Below are 20090 nucleotides of genomic sequence, written 5' to 3' on the forward strand. Positions count from 1 at the left end.
GCCTGCAACAGCTATCTGACTTTGAACATATAACCATATAACAATTACAGCACGGAAACAGGCCATCTCGGCCCTACAAGTCCATGCCGAACAATATATAATTTTGAGTTACGAGGTTTATTGCTGGAAACTCAGAGTTAATGAGGTTTCCTCATCACATTATCGGATGGGTAAACGGCATTGGTAGTCATCATGGTTCCAGCAGTCAGGTGATTGTGAATTGAAAAGGATAAACAAGTGATGATGTTTCCATACAATTGCTGCCCTTGTCACTTGACATGGTGGATGTTACAGCTCGAGAAGTACTATAAAAAAAACTTAAGTGACTGGGTGACTGCAGACCATCATGTAGATGCTGCCTATGAAACAGTGAGCAGGGCAGAAGGAGTGAACATTCAAGGCGATCTGTGGGCTGCCAATCAAACAGATTGTATTGCATTGAATGAGGGAGATGATTGTTGCAGCTGAACTCATTTAAGCATGTAGAATGTGTTCCGCTACATTGCTCTCCAACACCTTATTGTTAGCGGAAAGTCAAAGGTGAATCTTTGAATGTAGAAAATCCAATGCCTGGTATGTTCAGTGCTATGGTAATTATGTATCTAGTTTGTGATCAATGATGAAACCCAAGATGTTGCCAATGGAGGATTTGGCAATCACAATGTCATCAAATAGCAATAGAGGTGGAAGATTACCTGTGTTGGGGATGGCCGATGCCTTCTTCAACTTCTCAAATGTTATTTAGATCTTTACAGCCAAGCCCCAATGTTGTTCAGGTTTGTAAAAGGCATGTACTGCTCATCCACTGTGGAGAAAATAGAAATGGTCATTACTCTGATCATTCATGTTTCTAACGTAAAGATGAAGCCATTAAAGATGATTGGGCCTGTGACACTGCTCTGTGGGATCCCTGCCACAATCACAGAAATGAGAATAGCCTGCAACAGCTATCTGACTTTGTACAATATATAATTTTGAGTTACGAGGTTTATTGCTGGAAACTCAGAGTTAATGAGGTTTCCTCATCACATTATCGGATGGGTAAACGGCATTGGTAGTCATCATGGTTCCAGCAGTCAGGTGATTGTGAATTGAAAAGGATAAACAAGTGATGATGTTTCCATACAATTGCTGCCCTTGTCACTTGACATGGTGGATGTTACAACTCGAGAAGTACTATAAAAAAAACTTAAGTGACTGGGTGACTGCAGACCATCATGTAGATGCTGCATATGAAACAGTGAGCAGGGCAGAAGGAGTGAACATTCAAGGTGATCTGTGGGCTGCCAATCAAACAGATTGTATTGCATTGAATGAGGGAGATGATTGTTGCAGCTGTACTCATTTAAGCATGTAGAATGTGTTCCGCTACATTGCTCTCCAACACCTTATTGTTAGTGGAAAGTCAAAGGTGAATCTTTGAATGTAGAAAATCCAATGCCTGGTATGTTCAGTGCCATGGTAATTATGTATCTAGTTTGTGATCAATGATGAAACCCAAGATGTTGCCAATGGAGGATTTGGCAATCACAATGTCATCAAATAGCAATAGAGGTGGAAGATTACCTGTGTTGGGGATGGCCGATGCCTTCTTCAACTTCTCAAATGTTATTTAGATCTTTACAGCCAAGCCCCAATGTTGTTCAGGTTTGTAAAAGGCATGTACTGCTCATCCACTGTGGAGAAAATAGAAATGGTCATTACTCTGATCATTCATGTTTCTAACGTAAAGATGAAGCCATTAAAGATGATTGGGCCTGTGACACTGCTCTGTGGGATCCCTGCCACAATCACAGAAATGAGAATAGCCTGCAACAGCAATCTGACTTTGTACAATATATAATTCTACCAGTTGATTTATCTTCCAATATTCCACATCACTGATTCCAGTAGTCTCCAAACATTACTAGGAATTGTTGTTTCCACACTCAAAACTAGATAGATCAACCTTCTCAACATCAGATTTAGACAGATCAAAGTCAATTCCAGTAAACCTTGCAAAGTCTTTCCCACGAAGAGCTGATGACTAGAGATACATTATGGAAATGTCCTGACAACAGCCCGACAATCATATTCAAAGAATCATTACCTTACAGCCAACATTATTGATTCTTCCACCACAATCCTCATGTGCATCTTGTGCTACTAATTGTACAAACAATTGGAAGTGGAAATACAGTGATTATATAATCAAGAATGAACAGCCCCAAGAACATTGACGCTGGACCACAAAAAGCAAGCTCAAAACACCAGATTTGTCAAACATGGTTTCTCTATCATGAACTATATCAATCCCATTATGGTTCTCCATTACTAGATTCCAGCACTTCCCCTAATATTGATGTCAGCCTAAAATATCCCCATTTTTCTCTCCTGTCCCGAGCAGCAGAATATTTTCTACCCCCCATTTTGTTTTTTAGAACGGTTCTAGAATTTATGGAATTTCTGAAAATGTTACCAAGGGCATCCACTATCTCTATAGCTAACTTTAAAACCTTAGGATAGAGGTAATTGGAAACTGGGGATTAATCACTTTTCAGTCACATTAATTTCACATTTTACAATTATTAATTTTTCAGTTTCTGATTCACTCCTGCCAGTGATTTCCTACTGTCTACAGTAGGTTCATCTTTTAAATGAATATTTGCTTAATTACTCTGCCAATTCTTTATTCCCCAATTTCTTCTGCCTCCAAATGTAGACCAATTTAAGTTAGCCATAATGACAAAGACTGCTATTTGGCCCATCAAGTCCATATAAAGCAATGCACACGGTAGACAATTAATTCACTTTTGGATGTGAGGGGAAACTGAAGAACCTGGCGGAAACCCATATGGCCATGAGAAGATTGTATAAACTTCAGACAGAACCTGAGCTCAAGATCAGCTCCCTGGAGCAGCAAAACTAATTGTGCTTCTATGCTAATCTTAAAGTTAATGAAATATTTTTTCATACCTCCAGAAGCTCTTATAATCTGTTTTTATGTTTCTTGCCACTCTCCTGTCCTCTTTTGCCTTGGCTTTTTCTGAATTCCAATGTTTCCTATTTTTCTCTGGCAAAATAAAACACATTTGCCTTAGATCTAATATGACTTTAAATTTATTGATGGTGTCAATCATAAATTATACATTAATTCTTTAAATGTTGGTTATTTACTGCCACAACTTTTAATGTAATTAACTAATCCATTGTGGCTAACTCGTACCTTTCTTTGTAGTTTGCAGTATTCATTTTAAAGCTCTACTTTCAGACTGAATTAAATCACTTTCTCTTTTAATATAAAACTTGCATTTTACTGTGAACGCTGTTCCCTGAAGACATCTTGACCAACTTTCAAATCCTTACCAAATGAGAGAGCAGTCATGACAAAGCACAAACTACAAGCTGAGTTTCCTCGTTATTAGCAACAGCATGGGATGTCCAAGGGGTGGTATTGTAAGGCATTTAAGAAAGAAAGGATCCGTTTGGAGGAAGTGCAAGTGCAAATCTATTATCATAGGAAGATGTAGTGAATGTTGAAAATATGAAATCAAAAAACTGGTATCTCAAATCATGCAACGTAATTTTGTCAAAGAAAACCTGGCTACCCAGCATTTCCTGTTCTCATTTCAGTTTCCCGCTTTACTTTTGTAAATCTATCCATAAACCTGTGCGGACCAACTGGCTGGGGTTTTTACGGACATTATCAACCTCTCACTTCTGAGGTCTGAGGTTCAATCATACCGGTCAAGAAGAGCAAGGTAACGTGCCTCGAAAACTATTGACCTGTGGCACTACGTCGGTGGTGATGAAGTGCTTTGAGAGGTTGATCATGGCGCAAATCAACTCCTACCTCGACAAAAACCTGGACCCACTGCAGTTCGCTTACCGGCACAACAGATCAACGGTGGATGCGGTCTCGCTGGCTCTACACTCTCCTCTGGAACACTTGGACAATAAAAACTCATATGTCAGGCTGTTATTCATTAATTACAGCTCGGCATTTAATACAATCATCCCCTCCAAGCTGGTTACCAAACTCTCAGAACTGGGTCTCTGCGCATCCCTCTGCAATTGGATCCTCGACTTCCTCATTCACAGACCAGTCTGTCCGTATTGGTGGAAATTGTCAGCCTCGATAACAATCAGCACGGGAGCACCTCAAGGCTGCGTGCTCAGCCCCCTGCTGTACTCACTCTATACTCATGACTGCGTAGCTGGTCATAGTGCGAACTCCATCATCAAGTTCGCTGACGACACCACTGTTGTGGGACGTATCACTGATGGGGACGAGTCAGAGAATAGAAGATAGATTGACCAACTGACCAAATGGTGCCAGCACAATAACCTGGCCCTCAAAACCAGCAAAACCAAGGAACTGTTTGTGGACTTTGGAACAAGTAGGATGGGGACCCACAGTCCCGTTTATATCAATGGTTCGATGGTGGAAAGGGTCAAGAGCTTCAAATTCCTGGGCGTGCACATCTCTGAAGATCTCTCCTGGTCTGAGAAAACTGATGCAATCATAAAGAAAGCACATCAGCGCCTCTACTTCCTGAGAAGATTACAGAGAGTCGATATGTCAAGGACTCTCTCTAACTTCTACAGGTGCACAGTAGAGAGCACGCTGACCAGTTGCATCGTGGCTTGGTTCGACAACTTGTACGCCCAGGAACGGAAAAGACTACAAAAAGTAGTAAACACTGCCCAGTCCATCGGCTCTGACCTCCCTACCATCGAGGGGATCTATCGCAGTCGCTGCCTCAAAAAGGCTGGCAGCATCATCAAGGATCCACACCATCGTGGCCACACACTCATCTCCCCGCTGCCTTTCGGTAGAAGGTACAGGAGCCTGAAGACTGTAACATCCAGGTTCAGAAACAGCTTCTTCCCCACAGGCTATTGAACTCAACGCAAACAAAACTCTGAACATTAATAGCCCATTATCTGTTTATTTGCACTTTATCTGTTTTATTTATTCATGTGTGTATATATTTATACAATGGTATATGGACACACTGATCTGTTCTGTATTCATGCCTTCTATATTCCGTTGTGCCGAAGCAAAGCAAGAATTTAATTGTCCTATCTGGGACACATGACAATAAACTCTCTTGAATCTTGAATCTAAATTTAGCAATAATTAATAACAATTTAGTTATCAACATGGGCAACTTCGTGATGCATTTGGTCGAGCTGCTGCCTCACCGCACCCCAGACCCAGGTTCGAGTCTGACCGTGGGGGTTGCCTGTGTGGAGTTTGCACGATCTCCCTGTGACCACGTGGGTTTCCTGTGGGCGCTCTGGTTGCCCTCAACACCCCAAAGACGTATGGGTTTGTAGGTTCATCAACGTTGAATGAGTGGATGCGAACGTGGGATAACCTTGAACTACTCTGAACTATGATCGACGGTCGGCGTGGATTCGCTGGGCCGAAGGGCCTTGTTTCCACGCTGTAACTTTCAATCAATCGATTTCTAAAATTCCTTCACCGATCTGAAGATTATGGTTTTGAAACGGAAGATCGGTAAAAAGCTCGGTAAAAGTTAATTTAACAGAAATATAATAAACTTTGAAAAAGAGTAATATTTCAGTAGATTAAAGGTTTTAATACTTTGATCTTCAAGTTACTTTGTTACCGAGCACAATTAATTAATTGCGAAGTTGATCTCTAACAAACCAGTGTTTATTTAATAACTTTCGTATACAATGTATTATTCCGTAGAATAGAACGAGTTAATTTTAATCAGACATGCGGCGTGATTCATATTTCAGTGAAACAAACTATTAATCTGGCGTTGCCGCCTTCCATCAACTAGGCTCGGAAGCGACTAAAACGTCTAGAAAGGTCAGCCAGATGATATAAAACGGTTTGAATTTATAAAGAAGAACATTTTCTGCTCGGTGTGATAAGGAAGGCAATTGTAGAAAGGATTTAGTTACCGATTCAGCACGTTTTCTCGGTCGTTCTGTTGTGGCCCCGAGGTCTCGGTGCACGAGAAGGCGCCACGTCAACGTTTTTCTGGCCATGGGAAGATAAGATGCATTAAAGTCTGATCTGTGGGCGACCAGAGGTCGTGTTGGCTGAAAGAGCTCGATGGACGCCGATGCCGATGCCGATGCCGACCGGGGCACCATTGCCCGCCGCGCGGGAAGGAAGCGGCCGGGTCACCGTTACAAACGCTAACGTTCGCCCGCGTGGTGGAGTCCGCGAGCATGCGCACAGCTCCAGTCCCAGCCCCAACCCCAACCCCAACCCTAACCATAGCAACAGCCCTAACCCTAGCAACAGCCTCGCCATTGGACCGAGCGCTAGCGGGAGCGGCGGGCGCACTGCTGTCGTGAATGGTAATGTGGAGAGAGTGGCGTTTGTTACTAAAATTACTCGTGTAGAACAGTACTCGTGGTAACGTAGTACATGTAATTTAGAACAGTACTCGTGGTAACGTAGTACATGTAATTTAGGATAACACTAAATTCTTAATTAGTCCAGGTTTTTAGAAGTTATGGAGAGAAGGCAGGAGAATGGGGTTAGGAGGGAGAGATAGATCAGCCATGATTGAATGCCAGAGTAGACCTGATGGGCCGAATGGCCTAATTCTACTCCTCTCACTTATGACCTTGCTCATGATAATTTAGGACAGTGCTGGTGGTAATGTAGGACAGTGGGTCCATTGCATTTATTACTTGTGGTGATTGGGGGCAAAGATTATAGAGGAGCTCCTCTAGTATCTTTGATTGGGGGAGGAGTCTATTACCAGCATTACTGATAGCAACCGAGGAGATGGACACAAAATGCTGGAGTAACTCAGTGGGACAGGCAACATCTCTGGAGAGAGGAATGGGTGACGGTTCAGGTTGATACTCTTCTTCAGACAGTATCAGATCTTCTGATAGTAATGTAGGGAACGGGCCATTTACTTATGGATGGCAAAATAGCATCATGGTCAGTTACTATTATTACCGTTGGTAATTAAGGAAATGTTCTGCTAATTAGAGTAATATGTTAGGGGCAGTTTGTTACTATCATTACTGGTAGTAATCCAGATGAATAAATTTGCCACAAGCAATTATATTGTTGACGGTAAGAATGGGAGTAGGTTATTTCCTGTTATTACTTCTGGTAATCTGGGAGGACTTCTTTTACTGACATTACTGATGGTGATGTAGGATAAACAGTCGGAAACAGCCTTTACTGATGGTTATATGGAAATATACTTTATTACAAATAGAAGTGATGATAATATAGGAGAGATAGAAGATAGACACAAAATGCTGGAGTAACTCAGCACATCAGACAGCATCTGTCACAGAAGATCAACGGTGAGGGAAAGTCTTCTTAAATGTCTGAGAAGATTTGTCAAGCCCAGTAAGATTCTCTCGAAGCTCAACAGATTCTATAGAATGATTTCTGACTGGATGCATCTCACCTGTCATGGTAACTGCTCTACTCTTGACTGCCTGAATCTGTAGAGAATATTGAACACAACCCAGTCGCATCTTCCCATCTCCACTCCATTCCACTTTCTGTGGAGACCACCCCCTCCACAACTCCATGGTTCACTCATCCATTCCCACCAACCTTCACCATCCCCAGGAACTTACACTGGTAACCATTGGAGGTGTAAGATCCTTCCCTACAGCTCCTGCCTCACATCCATCCAGGGACCCCAGCCACTATTCCAGTTGAGACTGAGGTTCAGGTGCACCTTTTCAAACTGTTTCTATTGCATTCAATGCTTCTGGTGTGGCCAAGATATTGGGGAGACCAAGTGCAAACTAGGCAACTGTTTCTTTTTTTTTAAATATATTTAATTTTTTTATTTGAAGTATATGCATATCATAATCCAAACCAATACAAACTTTGTTTAACAATTACATATTATCAGTATCTAGGATTCCAGGGACTCATCCAAGGAAGAACAAAGGAAGAGACTTGAACTTATTTTGCCTTCCATCACAGTGAGGAATGTGTAGGAGTCACTGTGGTGGATGTTCATGTTAAATATGTTTTTGAATCTGTTGCTTTTAATTGTATGACTGACCTGGCCAGTGAAATTCCTTGTATGTTGCAAAACATACTTGGCGAATAAAAACTGATTCTGATTTCTGGGAATAATACAGAAGGTGTAGTTCAGTCCAAAGAGGAAGAAAGATTCCAAGGGGAGTAAGAGGCGACCGTGGCTGACGAGAGAAGTCAGGGACAGTATAAAAATAAAAGAGAAGTACAACATAGCAAAGGATTGGGTAATGTTTAAAGAGCAACAGAAGATAACTAAAAAGGCATTACGGGGAGAAAAGATGAGGTACGAAGGTAAGCTAGCCAAGAATATAAAGGAGGATAGTAAAAGCTATAGTGAAAGTAAAAGGTAGTATGTGTAGAGGAAAAAATGAGTTAAGACCAAAGTTGGACCCTTGAAGACTGAAAAAGGTGAATTTATTATGGGGAACAAGGAAATGGTAGATGTGTTGAACAGATACCATTTCCTTGTTCCCCATAATAAATTCACCTTTTTCAGTCTTCAAGGGTCCAACTTTGAAGACTGAAAAAGGTGAATTTATTATGGGGAAGGACATTCTTGCTATTGAGGGAGTGCAGCATAGGTTCACAAGGCTAATTCCCAGGATGGCAGGACTGTCATATGCTGAGAGAATGGAGTGGCTGGGCTTGTATACTCTGGAATTCAGAAGGATGAGAGGGTATCTTATTGAAACATATAAGATTGTTAAAGGTTTGGATATGCTAGAGGCAGGAAACATGTTCCCGATGTTGGGGGAGTCCAGAACCAGGGGCCACAGATTAAGAATAAGGGGTAAGGCATTTAGAACGGAGATGATGAAACACTTTTTCACACAGAGAGTTGTGAATGTGGAATTCTCTGCCTCAGAGAGCGGTGGAGGCTGGTTCTCTGGATACTTTCAAGAGAAAGCTTGATTGGGCTCTTAAAGATAGCGGAGTCAGGGGATATGGGGAGAAGGCAGGAACGGGTACTGATTGGGGATGATCAGCAATGATCACATTGAATGGTGGTGCTGGCTCGAAGGGCCGAATGGCCTACTCTTGCACCTATAGTCTATTGTCTATATTCCACTTAGGTAGCTTACAACCCAACTGTATGAATATTGAATTTTCAAACTTCCAAGTAATAACTACCACATGACCCCACAGATGAGCACCAGGCCATAATATCTCAGAGCATTTCTGACTTCATCACTTCCGGCTGTCTGCCCTCCACGGCTTCCAACCTTATCGTTCCCCAGCCCCGCATGGCCCTGTTTTACCTTCTCTGTTGAATGTGAGTTAATCCACAGAACAAATGAGCAACTGTTTAATCTGAGTTTACTTCAGTGCACAGGAGGGTCAACTTCAGTCAACAAACTGCATTCCACAAATTATGCTTGTGTAGCGTATATTTTGTGGCTCTAAGTTATTTGAAGGTCTAAGTCTGTCAACTAATTTACTGAAGGATTCAAGTGAATGGGCCTTATCCCTAATGCCCACCAAACAAAGGTCAACTACAAGCAGTCCATAGCTGCACACCATGATGACATGCTGGAAAATATAACTAAATTCAGGCAGATATTAATAATTAAATTCACTATTGTCTGCATGAGCACAGTCTTTGGTCGTCTGAGGAAAACTTAAGATAAAGATCTCTAATCAGGAGCAGTTCCTTCCTGCACATTTCATCTCGTCCACTGCGAAATCTCTTCAAGGTATGTCTACTTTGAAGAAGTTCTTCTCTCTCTGATGAGAGTTCTGCAACATCCTCTCTCGCTGCTCTGTGCATTCATTTGATCGACAGTGTATCTCTCTCTACATCACTGTCTATATCTCTTGTTTCCCTTTACGCTGACTAGTCTGAAGAAGGGTCTCGACCCGAAACATCACCCATTCCTTCCCTCCAGAGACGCTGCCTGTCCTACTGAATTACTCCAGCATTTTGTGTTTATCAAAGATCATGTCTGCTGGGCTGTGGTGATATCTCTCCTGCTGAATGCTTCTGAGACATGAATAATCTGCAGCAGGCATCTCAAAGGTTAGAGACACTGCCAACGCTGCCTTTGCAAAATCCGTCATCTCCAAAAGCTGCGTAGGTAAACTAATCTCAGTGGACCCTCTAGGCCAACTTTCACATCATTGACACTCAGTCAACCTTGACAGACAGGTCATGTTTTCATGCACAACACTAAACCTGCAAAATGGACAACCTATTCTAATTTCTGCAAGCGATTACCACGTGGACTGGATAGAGAATCAAGTAAATTCTCCAAGCCTCATTGAAAACATGGGAATTCCCAATTTAAACTGATCACCACCCTCAATACCCATCAGCTTGCCCTTCAAGCACCTCCTGTCCCACCTCAAGTCTCATCAGTCACATCGGAATCCACAGAATTGGAGTGAAAACAAGTCCTCATTCCCAAGGACTGGCCTAGAAGATTGAGGTTAAAACATCTGGATATTTTTATGTGTACAGCTATTCATAGAAGTAAAATGGAGACACAAGAGACTGCAAATGCAGGACTCGTAAGCAGTTCTGAAGAAGGGTCCTGACCCAAAATGTTGTCTGTCCATTTCCCTTCACAGATGTTGACTCGCTGTTCCTTCCACAGTATTATTTGCTCGGCTATCCATAGCCGCTTTAATTTAATCTAATATGATTTTGTTCAACTTCATTTTAATCTTTAAATGATAATATTTATTTAAAAGTTATATCAATATACATGAGTATATTTCCCTATCAATGCAATGACTGGAGAAACCAACACACTTAAAGCTATCAGGCCCATCACAAGTTCACAAGTTAATGGAATCAAGGGATATGGGGAGAAAGCAGGAACAGGGTACTGATTTAGGATGATCATATTGAATGGCGGTGCTGGATCAAAGGGCCAGATGGCCTAACATGGCCTATGTTAAGTTAAAGGAGTAGAATTAAACCATTCAGCCCATCGAGTCTACTTCGCCATTTAATCATGGCTGATCTCTGCCTCCTAATCCCATTTTCCTGCCTGCTCCCCATAACCCTTGATACCCAATCTAATCAAGAATTTGTCTATCTCTGCCTTAAAAATATCCACTGACTAGGCCTCCACAGCCGTCTGCAGCAATGAGTTCCACAGATTAACTACCCTCTGACTAAAGAAGTTCTTCCTCACCTCGTTTCTAGAAGAGCGCCATTTAATTCTGAGGATATGACCTCTGGTCCTAGATTCACCCACCAGTGGAAACATCCTTTCCACATCCACTCTATCTATGCCTTTCATTAATCTAATCCCTTCTAGATTGATAATGGATCAAGATACCAGTTTTAATAATGTGGGAACTAGAACCAGTTTTACAGTTTGCAAACATTTAGAAGTACAAAAAGACAAATTGATACAGTTTATGTTAAAACAATGCAATTAAAAAGACTATAGATTGATTTCTACTTGGAATATGTTAGCAACTGAACCTCCATAACTTCTTGGGTGGAGAACTCCAAAGCTTCACAACCATCTGCTTGAAGAAATACCTTCTCATTGGTGTCTTGAATGTCCAATCCCTTATTTTGAAATTGTGTCCACTAGCTTTAGACCCCAACTGAAAAAAAAAAATAATCTGGTGAATCTGTGGAATTCTCTGCCACAGAAGGTAGTTGAGGCCAGTTCATTGGCTAGATTTAAGAGGGAGTTAGATGGGGCCCTTGTGGCTAAAGGGATCAGGGGGTATGGAGAGAAGGCAGGTATGGGATATAGATTTGGATTATCAGCCATGATCATATTGAATGGTGATGCAGGCTCGAAGGGCCGAATGGCCTGCTCCTGCACCTATTTTCTATGTTTCTATCTTTCATCTCTGTATCTATTCTGTCAAGGCCTTATGATTTTTTTAATATTTTGATATTTTTTCTGAACTCAAAGTATAAGCTCTATCTACTTAACATATCCTCTTACATTGATTCTTGGGATGGTAGATTTAATCTGAATTTTTACTACACTCCCTCTATTTCGAGTACATTCTTCCTTAGGCAAGGAGACCAGGCCCATTCATAATATTCCCAGTGTGATTTCATTTCAGCCATATCTAGTTTTAGTAGGATGTCCTTTGTTGTGAAATTCTCACGATAAAAAACAATATGCTATTTATCTTCCTAAGTATTACTTGTTCTGCATGATACATTTCAGTAATTTGTGTGCAAGGACATCGCAACATCAATACTTTTCGGTTTCTCACATTTATTAAACTGAGTAGTCTTTCTATTTTTTTTCTACCAACATCGATATTTTTCTACATATATTCCATCTGCTTGTCTATTCACTTAAGCTATACATGTCCCCCTAAAGCCTCTCTGCACCCTCATCAGATCTCATCCTGTCGAGCAGATTTGTACCATCAACATACTTGGATATATTGCATGACCCCATTCAATTCATTGATGTAGATTGTGAACAGCTGGGGCCACCACACTGATCTCCGTGACATCCTGCTAAAATGACAACTTCCCAACATAATCTCTGTTTTATGTCTGTAATTCAGTCCTTATTGTACACCAGTATATTACTCCCAATATTGTGCCCTCTGATTTAGTACTCTCCTGAAAATCTTCTTTCCTGAGAATTTGAGATGTAATAATTAGTGCAAAGTTTAGGCAATCACAAAGCACAATATTTCAAACAATTGTAAGTTTTACACAAAAAGCTGGAGTAACTCAGCGGGACAGGTAGCATCAATGTAACTGAAACAGGCCAAGCTTTTTGTGTCATCCGAAACATCACCCATTCCTTCTGTCCAGAGAGGCTGCCTGTCCCGCTGAGTTACTCCAACATTTTCAGTTTAAGCTAGCATCTGCAGTTCCTTTCTACACAATTATAAGTTTTAAGTCTATGAAAATAAAAAAGGCAACAATAAATTAGATTTAGACGTCTGCGGAATAACCTTCAATCTAGTTTCTGTCTGTGTACTATTAGTCTTTTTCTTTGCATTTACTAATAAAATAAGCAGTAACCTTGAGGAAATTTTCACAATCAAATGAGCACATAGTAAGTTTATTTCTGACATGAATATTTCTGACAAACCCATCAAATTTGATACATGAATTCAATCCAACCCGATTTTGTGCAATTTAGATCATAAAGATTATGTTAAAATAATACAAAGTGTAGGTGTGAGTAAGTATGAAAATATAAATATACATGAAAACATCCGACATTACCTTCTCTCTTTGAATATATCAAATAATTAAACCAAGATTTTGATCCACCTTTTCTATCAATAATTGCTGTAAATATTGATATGATTGCCCAAGCGAAATTGAAATGATGAATCAGACAATTTAAATAAATGGACAGATATTTTATTTTCGATCAATACAGTAAGATAAATACCAGCGTAAATTATTCTTCCAAAAATGTGGATAATTTTGGATATCGCCAAGTCATTTTAAAATGAAGTAATAAGTAGTTCAGTGTTAATATGTGCTTATTATTCTCCATGGTATAAGGGTGGTCAGATTACCTAACATATTGGACGCATGATTTTGATTAATTTCAATTATGTAACAGTTTGGTACAAATCTGTTAGCTTGGCTGGTTGATCGTATATTGACCACTGGATAGTTTCACAAAGATTTCAATCATTTCGAAGATGATTACGTTATGAAAGTTTCAACAATCAAAGTGCGCACGCCCAGCTGCGCACAACGTTACTTTGCTATTCATTCCTGATTTTAGTGCAAACCTATTTGAATTGAAAGTGCACAGCCGATCAGTCGCGCTGAGTTTTCAATCCCGGCAACCCGACTCAAGCCTTTCAGCACCAGAAGCAGTAAACACTTGAACTGAAAATGTCAACTTCCTCACTTCTCAAAGTTGAAGCGACGGTGCTTCAATGTCATTACGTCGGACATCACTGAAAGGTCTCCGGCACGCATTATTTAAAGATTTCACAAATAACGCTTGGTTTATTAGTAAATCGCGAAATATGTTCATGTTTTTCATACATTTAAAATTAAACGATTTTTTTTAGATCATCACTTTCATTTGAATAGTTCTCTTCAATTACTGTACTGTATATATGTTTACTTATTTCTGTGAATATCTGTATCTTGATAATGTTCATTTACGTTTCAAAAAGCTAATTTAAGAATTGCCAATGTGACTTTGTTTCGACAATTAACGTTAGAAGCCGTGCGTTGAGTTTTGAGGCAGTCTCCTATTTAGACGGGGTCGGGGTTGGTCGTCTTTGCTTGAGTTTGAATCTCCGATTGACCCGAATTCAGAAACTGTCCCGTTGCACCGACATACAACCTGGATCGCATCGGCCATTTCTGAAATTCATGAAGGAAGATAAATATTTATAACACTTGCTGGTCCGACTGTTTCATTTTAAAAACATGAACATACAATACAAATCGGCGGTTTAAAATCAGAACGCCTGTCAAACGAAACGCTTTTTGTTTTATATATATTGGCCAAGTATTTTGTTTTCACCGATTTTCAGATAAATGTGATACCTGCATGGCCCTCGACTTCATGCACAACAATTGTGTTTTTGGGAGGCATTGAGATTATTGTTTACATCAGACCAATTCAAATACAAAATTACAATTGAGATATTACCGATTCAATGTATTGCAATTACAGTCATCCGTTATATTAGTGTTAAATTATAAAAACATATTGGCGACGTTACTCATTTTGGAAGTTGATTTTTACATATTGGAGCCGTGTTTCCGAGTAATATTTACAATTTCCCCGATTCAGATATGTGTGGGGAATAAGTACATCTTCAGCAAGGAATCGTCATGATAATTTATGTGTGTGTTTTTAGCTTAGTCTTTCAGTCGTAATTACTTGAAAACGTCGTTTTATGTTACATGACATTTGTATTTTAAATGATGATTGATGCAAGTGTTATCAGACTGTAATTTAAACAATGGTTAGTACTTCCAGTTATACTGCACAAATGGTTGTAATGGATTTAAACTGCTGGACATTAAAGTAGAAGAATAAAGTTACGCACAACATTTACCCAGATCAATACAGACCGATAAAATTAAAAAATGTACGACAAAATAATCCCGCAATATTGGAATTGCAACATGTTTTACTATTTCCATTTAGTTTACCTTCATTTTTTTTACGCATTAACGTTAACTTCAAACTAAAACTATTCGCAATGGCAAATGGATTGTGTTGAAATTCAAATATATGATCGGTAAGGCAGGGAATAAATACTTTGGTATTGGATATTAGATTGTCTTCATTTAAAAAAAAAAATTATTTTGTTTTCTCATATATTTTCTGTCCAATTTTCGGCTCGTTTCTTATTTTAAATTTGGGCGCATCTTAAAACCAGATTTCTGAGAAACGTGAACATTTTAGGGATTGCTACTTTCATTTTGAGCTATTCAAATCTAGGAGTACCTTAAAAAAACCGCAGAGTTTGAGTCCATAACTGAAAAAGTCAAAGAATGTCCAGCAATTGATAGATCAAAAACTCTATATTCTGACTTCAGTACTAGCCAGCAAAAAGTTTAACAAAATTAGTTTTCAATGTGTTGATTTATTGTGGGCAGTTGACAATTTAATTTAAGAAAGCCGAAAAGTGAAACGTGAGTCCTTTTTAAAAGGTGTGATTCACTTTACACGGGAGTGAGGGAGAATTTTTCTTCTCTAGTTTGCATTTCAAACCATTGGAAATTACGCAGTTTTCCATCTGTGTTCTGGGTGATTTCATACGTTCGGAATCTGCCAACAATCCTTTTATCAAAACTGCCTGCTCGTCGCACCAATCGCATAGTTGATCATTTAACAAAACGAGATCATATATAGTAATAGAGAGAAAATGATTCGATATGTATGTGAATGTATAACATTTCTTGAATTATCGTTTTAAGTGAATGTTAAAATATTGAAGGCTCAAAGTATGTTTGGAATGTTACACTGTTTATAGAAACAGTCTACAATTGCAATGGATATTTAGAAGGGGCAGATTATTTAAGCGAAACGATTAAAACATATATTTTCACAATAAAGAGGCATTGTTCCTACTTTGACCGGATGCAGATATCCGTCCACTTTGAGGGAATGCATTAACTCAGCAGATCTTCGACCTTCTCCTTCCTCCAAACTTTCTTCCAGGGTGCGGGTTAGATGTGCAATATAGGTGGTTGCTAGGATTAGGACATCCAGTTTGGACAGTTTAGTGTCCGGAGGGACTGACGGTAGAGTTTTTTGCAGCTCTAAGAAAGCATGTCGCAGGGTTTGTACTCGGCTCCGCTCCCGCGCTGCGTTTGCTGCTGCAGGCCTGCCCCTGATGCGAACCACTTTCGGGCGAGATTGTAATTCAGAGAGCTTTCGAGTGGGACAGGTTAGAGAATCGGAATCCGGACAGGGGCTGGGACTGGGGCTGGAACCTGGACTATCCTCGATTACGGCCTTTGGAACGGCTGCAGAATCCATTGGACTTTTTTTAGGCTGAACCATTCCCCGGGACAAACGCAATGGTCATAGGTAAGTGTCAACCTGAAAAATAAATACATTCAATCTAATTTAACAGCGTTTGGTTTAGTTTTCTAAATTGTGACGAATAAAATCGATCATATATATATACACTAGATGAATTGTGCTTTGTGAGGAATGGTGTATCAAATAACTCATAGTCGTTGCGATTAACTGGACGCCCCTTGCTTCCAGAGATGCTGCCTGGCCCGCTGGGTTCCCCCAGCAGCTTGTTTTTTTTTTGCTCCAGATCACAGCATCTGCAGTCTTTGGATCTTTATTTTGCTTTGTAAGTATCACATTTAGCCAATGTTCCAAACATATATAGTTTTGTTTTGCAGTAAAGAAAGTTACAACAATGAATTAAGACATACTACAATAACCAGTTGCAAAATCAAGTTTGAAACGGCTCGAAGGGCCGAATGGCCTCCTCCTGCACCTATTTTCCATGTTTCTATGTAATATCGCCCCACAATCTTTAAGCTGCGCCAATTGGTTTCAGCGATCTGTAAATATTTTGAAAAAATGAAGAAATTCCGTGTGTCTTAAATCTGTGAACTACCAAACTTGTATTTTGGCGTTCTATATATACATGGCGCCCCTGCTTTGTTTTTGCTGCAGACCAGAATAAACCAACGCTGTATATATACATGGCGATTTTGTTCTGTAAACGGAAACGCGTGCTAATGTGTTACATAGAGTTTTAAAATTACCTTCTTGCAGGAATCCAGCGTTGATTGTGGAATTTGTTACGTTGGGTCGCTGTGAAAGCTTTCCATGTCCAAGCGTGTTATCCTTGTTTAAAATGCAGGAGTGGGCTCTTTCTATCCCCCAAGACGAACCTTCTTATAAAGCAACGATGGTAATGATTTCGGCTTCGAGCTTTGGTGGAGAAGAGCGTCGAGTGCACACCTGAGTGAACTCCCTCCTGCCTCTGGAACCAGTCGTTGACAGCTCAAAGCGCTGACAGTCGCTCCTCTGAGGGCCAATTAATCACCGTGTAGCCACCGCTCACTAACAAGTAATAGGACTCCTACGCCAACTCTCTTAAAGTGATCACATCCCAGTCTGCGTCCAGCGCAGACTACTTTTAAACAGAAAAAAATGCGCAAAGATCAAGGTGGTCTAATTTACATTTTGCAACCAAATGGAAATATATCGAGTATTTAAAAAAAAGACAGTGATGTATATTTTACTGCCACATAAATCAATGCAAAGGGTGCTCAATTAATCGCAGCGACTCTAAGTTATTTGAGCTACGTTAAAAGCACAATTGATGTCACGTATATTTACATTGCCTTAATATTCGCTGCAGTATTGTAAGGATAATGTTATCCAACTGAAAAATGAATATCAAATTATATTGTTAGCAAAACACAATTTTCATTCTGTTTACTTTTGAGTTGAGCTACATTGGTACTTCCCATCGGAATGTCGACCTTTACATTAAAGGCACGGGTGTTTTCAATAACAATCTATTTTGCTAGGTGTTATATCGACGAAAATTGTGTGGAAATATGTTATTTTTCGACAGAGCTAAAATAATGGCAGAAGGTGCATTATATACATTAAAGCAGAAGTTGCATTAAATACAGGCTTACATTTTACGGCGCGTCTTTAGCCCTGGATGTTCTTAAAACACTTCGCTGAAGAAGGATCTCGACCCGAAACGTCACCCATTCCTTCTCTCCAGATTGAGTTACTCCAGCATTTTGTGTCTACCGGCCAATTCAACGTTTGGGCACAGTTATGATAAAGAGGTAGCCAATTTGCACACATCAAGCCCTCATATACAACAATGTAATAATGGGCAGCGATTTTATTTTGGTAAAGTTGATTGAGGAGTCAATCTTGAGCAGGCACCACTCCACTAGCAATGATACAATGGGATATTTCACGTCCCCGTACGAGGACGCTGCATCGGCCTAGCACCATGTAGGTGGCGTGACTTGTCCGATAGTGGACTGTACTACTTCAGTGGAGTTTCAGCTTAAAGTTTAATGATACATTACTAACTTTTATTAAATACACCGGCAGATCACGTGGAGTAGTAAACATTTCAAGTGAATGGCGAAAATCAAATGAACAAAATGTTGAGCGAGTTTGCAACATTAAAATTATATGATAATGGACATCAAACATTTAAACATAGACCGCTAACTTGTGACGTGACAACAACGGTCTTATCCTCCATGTTATTTCTGCTACGAAAACGACGAGTTGTTTTCCTTATCGGACGGAGTAACATTGTCTTTGTCAATCATGTTTATTTTATTTTTACCCAGAATTTAATCAAGATGAGTATCTTATTATTATTAAGAATCATTTTTTTCTTTATCAACAATTTTACTGGAAAGAAACATTTATTGCATGTTAATAATGTTTTATAGAGAATGTCAACAACAAAGAAGGTATGGATTTGGCGCAGTATATGTGATGGGAAAGCTCTGGGGACAAAGTTGTAATCTAGCTCCTGCACCCGCGAGCAGATTGTAACCTAATTGATCTAAAAAAAAAACGCGTATTCTCCATAATAATCGTTGTGTCCAAAATTTGAACCGTCCAAAAAACGAAATGCGATTATCATTCAGAAAACAAAGGAAGAAGAATGTTTTAAAATATGTTTTGACACAAGGTTGTAAATAATACGCAGACACCATTACATACATGAATATACAAGCGACCTGACCCCAAAAAAACACCTTTAAATCATAATCAAGTTGTAATCAACAGATTGAGAAAAAAACACTTAATGATGTTGTATCATAACAGCCAAGAGTCAGGAATGCTTGTATTAGCTGCCTTCTGTAAGATTTAGCTATATTTTTGGTGCCACCACAAAAGTCCCATGATTACTGGGTATTTCTTGATTAAACACGGGGGATTTAAGGCAACAAAATTTAAACAGGCTACAAAATGGACTCGTTAGAAATAATTTTGACCATATTCTTTGATATAGTGAAAGCTTGAATATTTATAAAAAGGTGAATTTGAATCACACGCAGCAGCAAAAGTGAAGACACAAGCACGCAACACATTTCATTTGTAATCGGACATTATAATGAAAGAAAGTGCTATATTCTTTATGTTTAACGTTTATGTTTAGCAAATGGAATACCCGTTCCATAACTAAATATCATAGTTGATCTGCTGCACCATCAGATACATGTAGATAAAGAACACCTGCATCATGTTATATGCAAATGCGCACAAATGACCTAACTATTAAGCATATCAGAAATATTGTGTACGATGCTATGATTTTCAAAAAAATCATTCATAGTTACCATTTCTGATGAAAGATTAGCTATTTCCAATTCTACAGGGCTGCCTGACGTGAGTTGTGTTTAGCAGCAATTTCAATTTTCATTTCAATTATTGTTCATAGTCTTATTCAACATATTCCTTCAAATATTTCTGCTATAATTTAATCAAATGTTCAATTGAAAACTTACTTTTTAGTATTCGATGTATCAGTAATGTAGTGTTACGTTTTTTCTTTTAAATAAAGTTTATATTTTTAGCTTATTGTTCCATGAATTAATTTTCTCGGTTATTTTATTGTTTTGACACATACAAGATGTTTAATGTATAAAGAAAACAATATTTTTTGCCACACTAAC

At 39.4% G+C, this 20090-nt stretch overlaps 1 protein-coding gene and 1 long non-coding RNA gene across 6 annotated transcripts in view; both read right to left on the minus strand.

Annotated features, from left to right (window-relative positions):
* LOC129696477 (uncharacterized) overlaps nt 1-6209 on the minus strand; it is a 39217-nt gene extending 33008 nt beyond the window's left edge. Inside the window, exons 1-5 of one of the 4 annotated variants that reach the window (XR_008723328.1) lie at nt 5923-6209; nt 3766-3927; nt 2956-3052; nt 1567-1676; nt 696-805 (exon numbers count right to left, since the gene is read on the minus strand). This is a non-coding gene — a long non-coding RNA (uncharacterized LOC129696477). The remainder of the gene's footprint in view (nt 1-695; nt 806-1566; nt 1677-2955; nt 3053-3765; nt 3928-5922) is intronic. The other 3 variants (XR_008723329.1, XR_008723327.1, XR_008723326.1) reach the window with 3 other exon arrangements.
* A 7685-nt stretch (nt 6210-13894) lies between these two features.
* Nucleotides 13895-19954, minus strand: LOC129696478 (transcription factor 24-like). Of its 2 annotated transcripts, none has more exons than XM_055634410.1 (3): nt 18069-19954; nt 16018-16491; nt 13895-14291 (listed from the first exon to the last, which is right to left on the minus strand). In XM_055634410.1, exons 2-3 carry the CDS (start codon nt 16450-16452, stop codon nt 14181-14183), a joined length of 546 nt encoding a protein of 181 aa, XP_055490385.1. In that variant the 5' UTR covers nt 16453-16491; nt 18069-19954; the 3' UTR covers nt 13895-14180. The 2 variants fall into 2 exon arrangements, with proteins under 2 accessions (XP_055490385.1, XP_055490383.1); XM_055634408.1 differs by lacking the exon at nt 18069-19954 and adding an exon at nt 17181-17627.
* Between the last annotated feature and the right edge of the window lie 136 nt (nt 19955-20090).

Source organism: Leucoraja erinacea, chromosome 4, assembly GCF_028641065.1.
Source record: "Leucoraja erinacea ecotype New England chromosome 4, Leri_hhj_1, whole genome shotgun sequence".
Taxonomy (NCBI): domain Eukaryota; kingdom Metazoa; phylum Chordata; class Chondrichthyes; order Rajiformes; family Rajidae; genus Leucoraja; species Leucoraja erinaceus.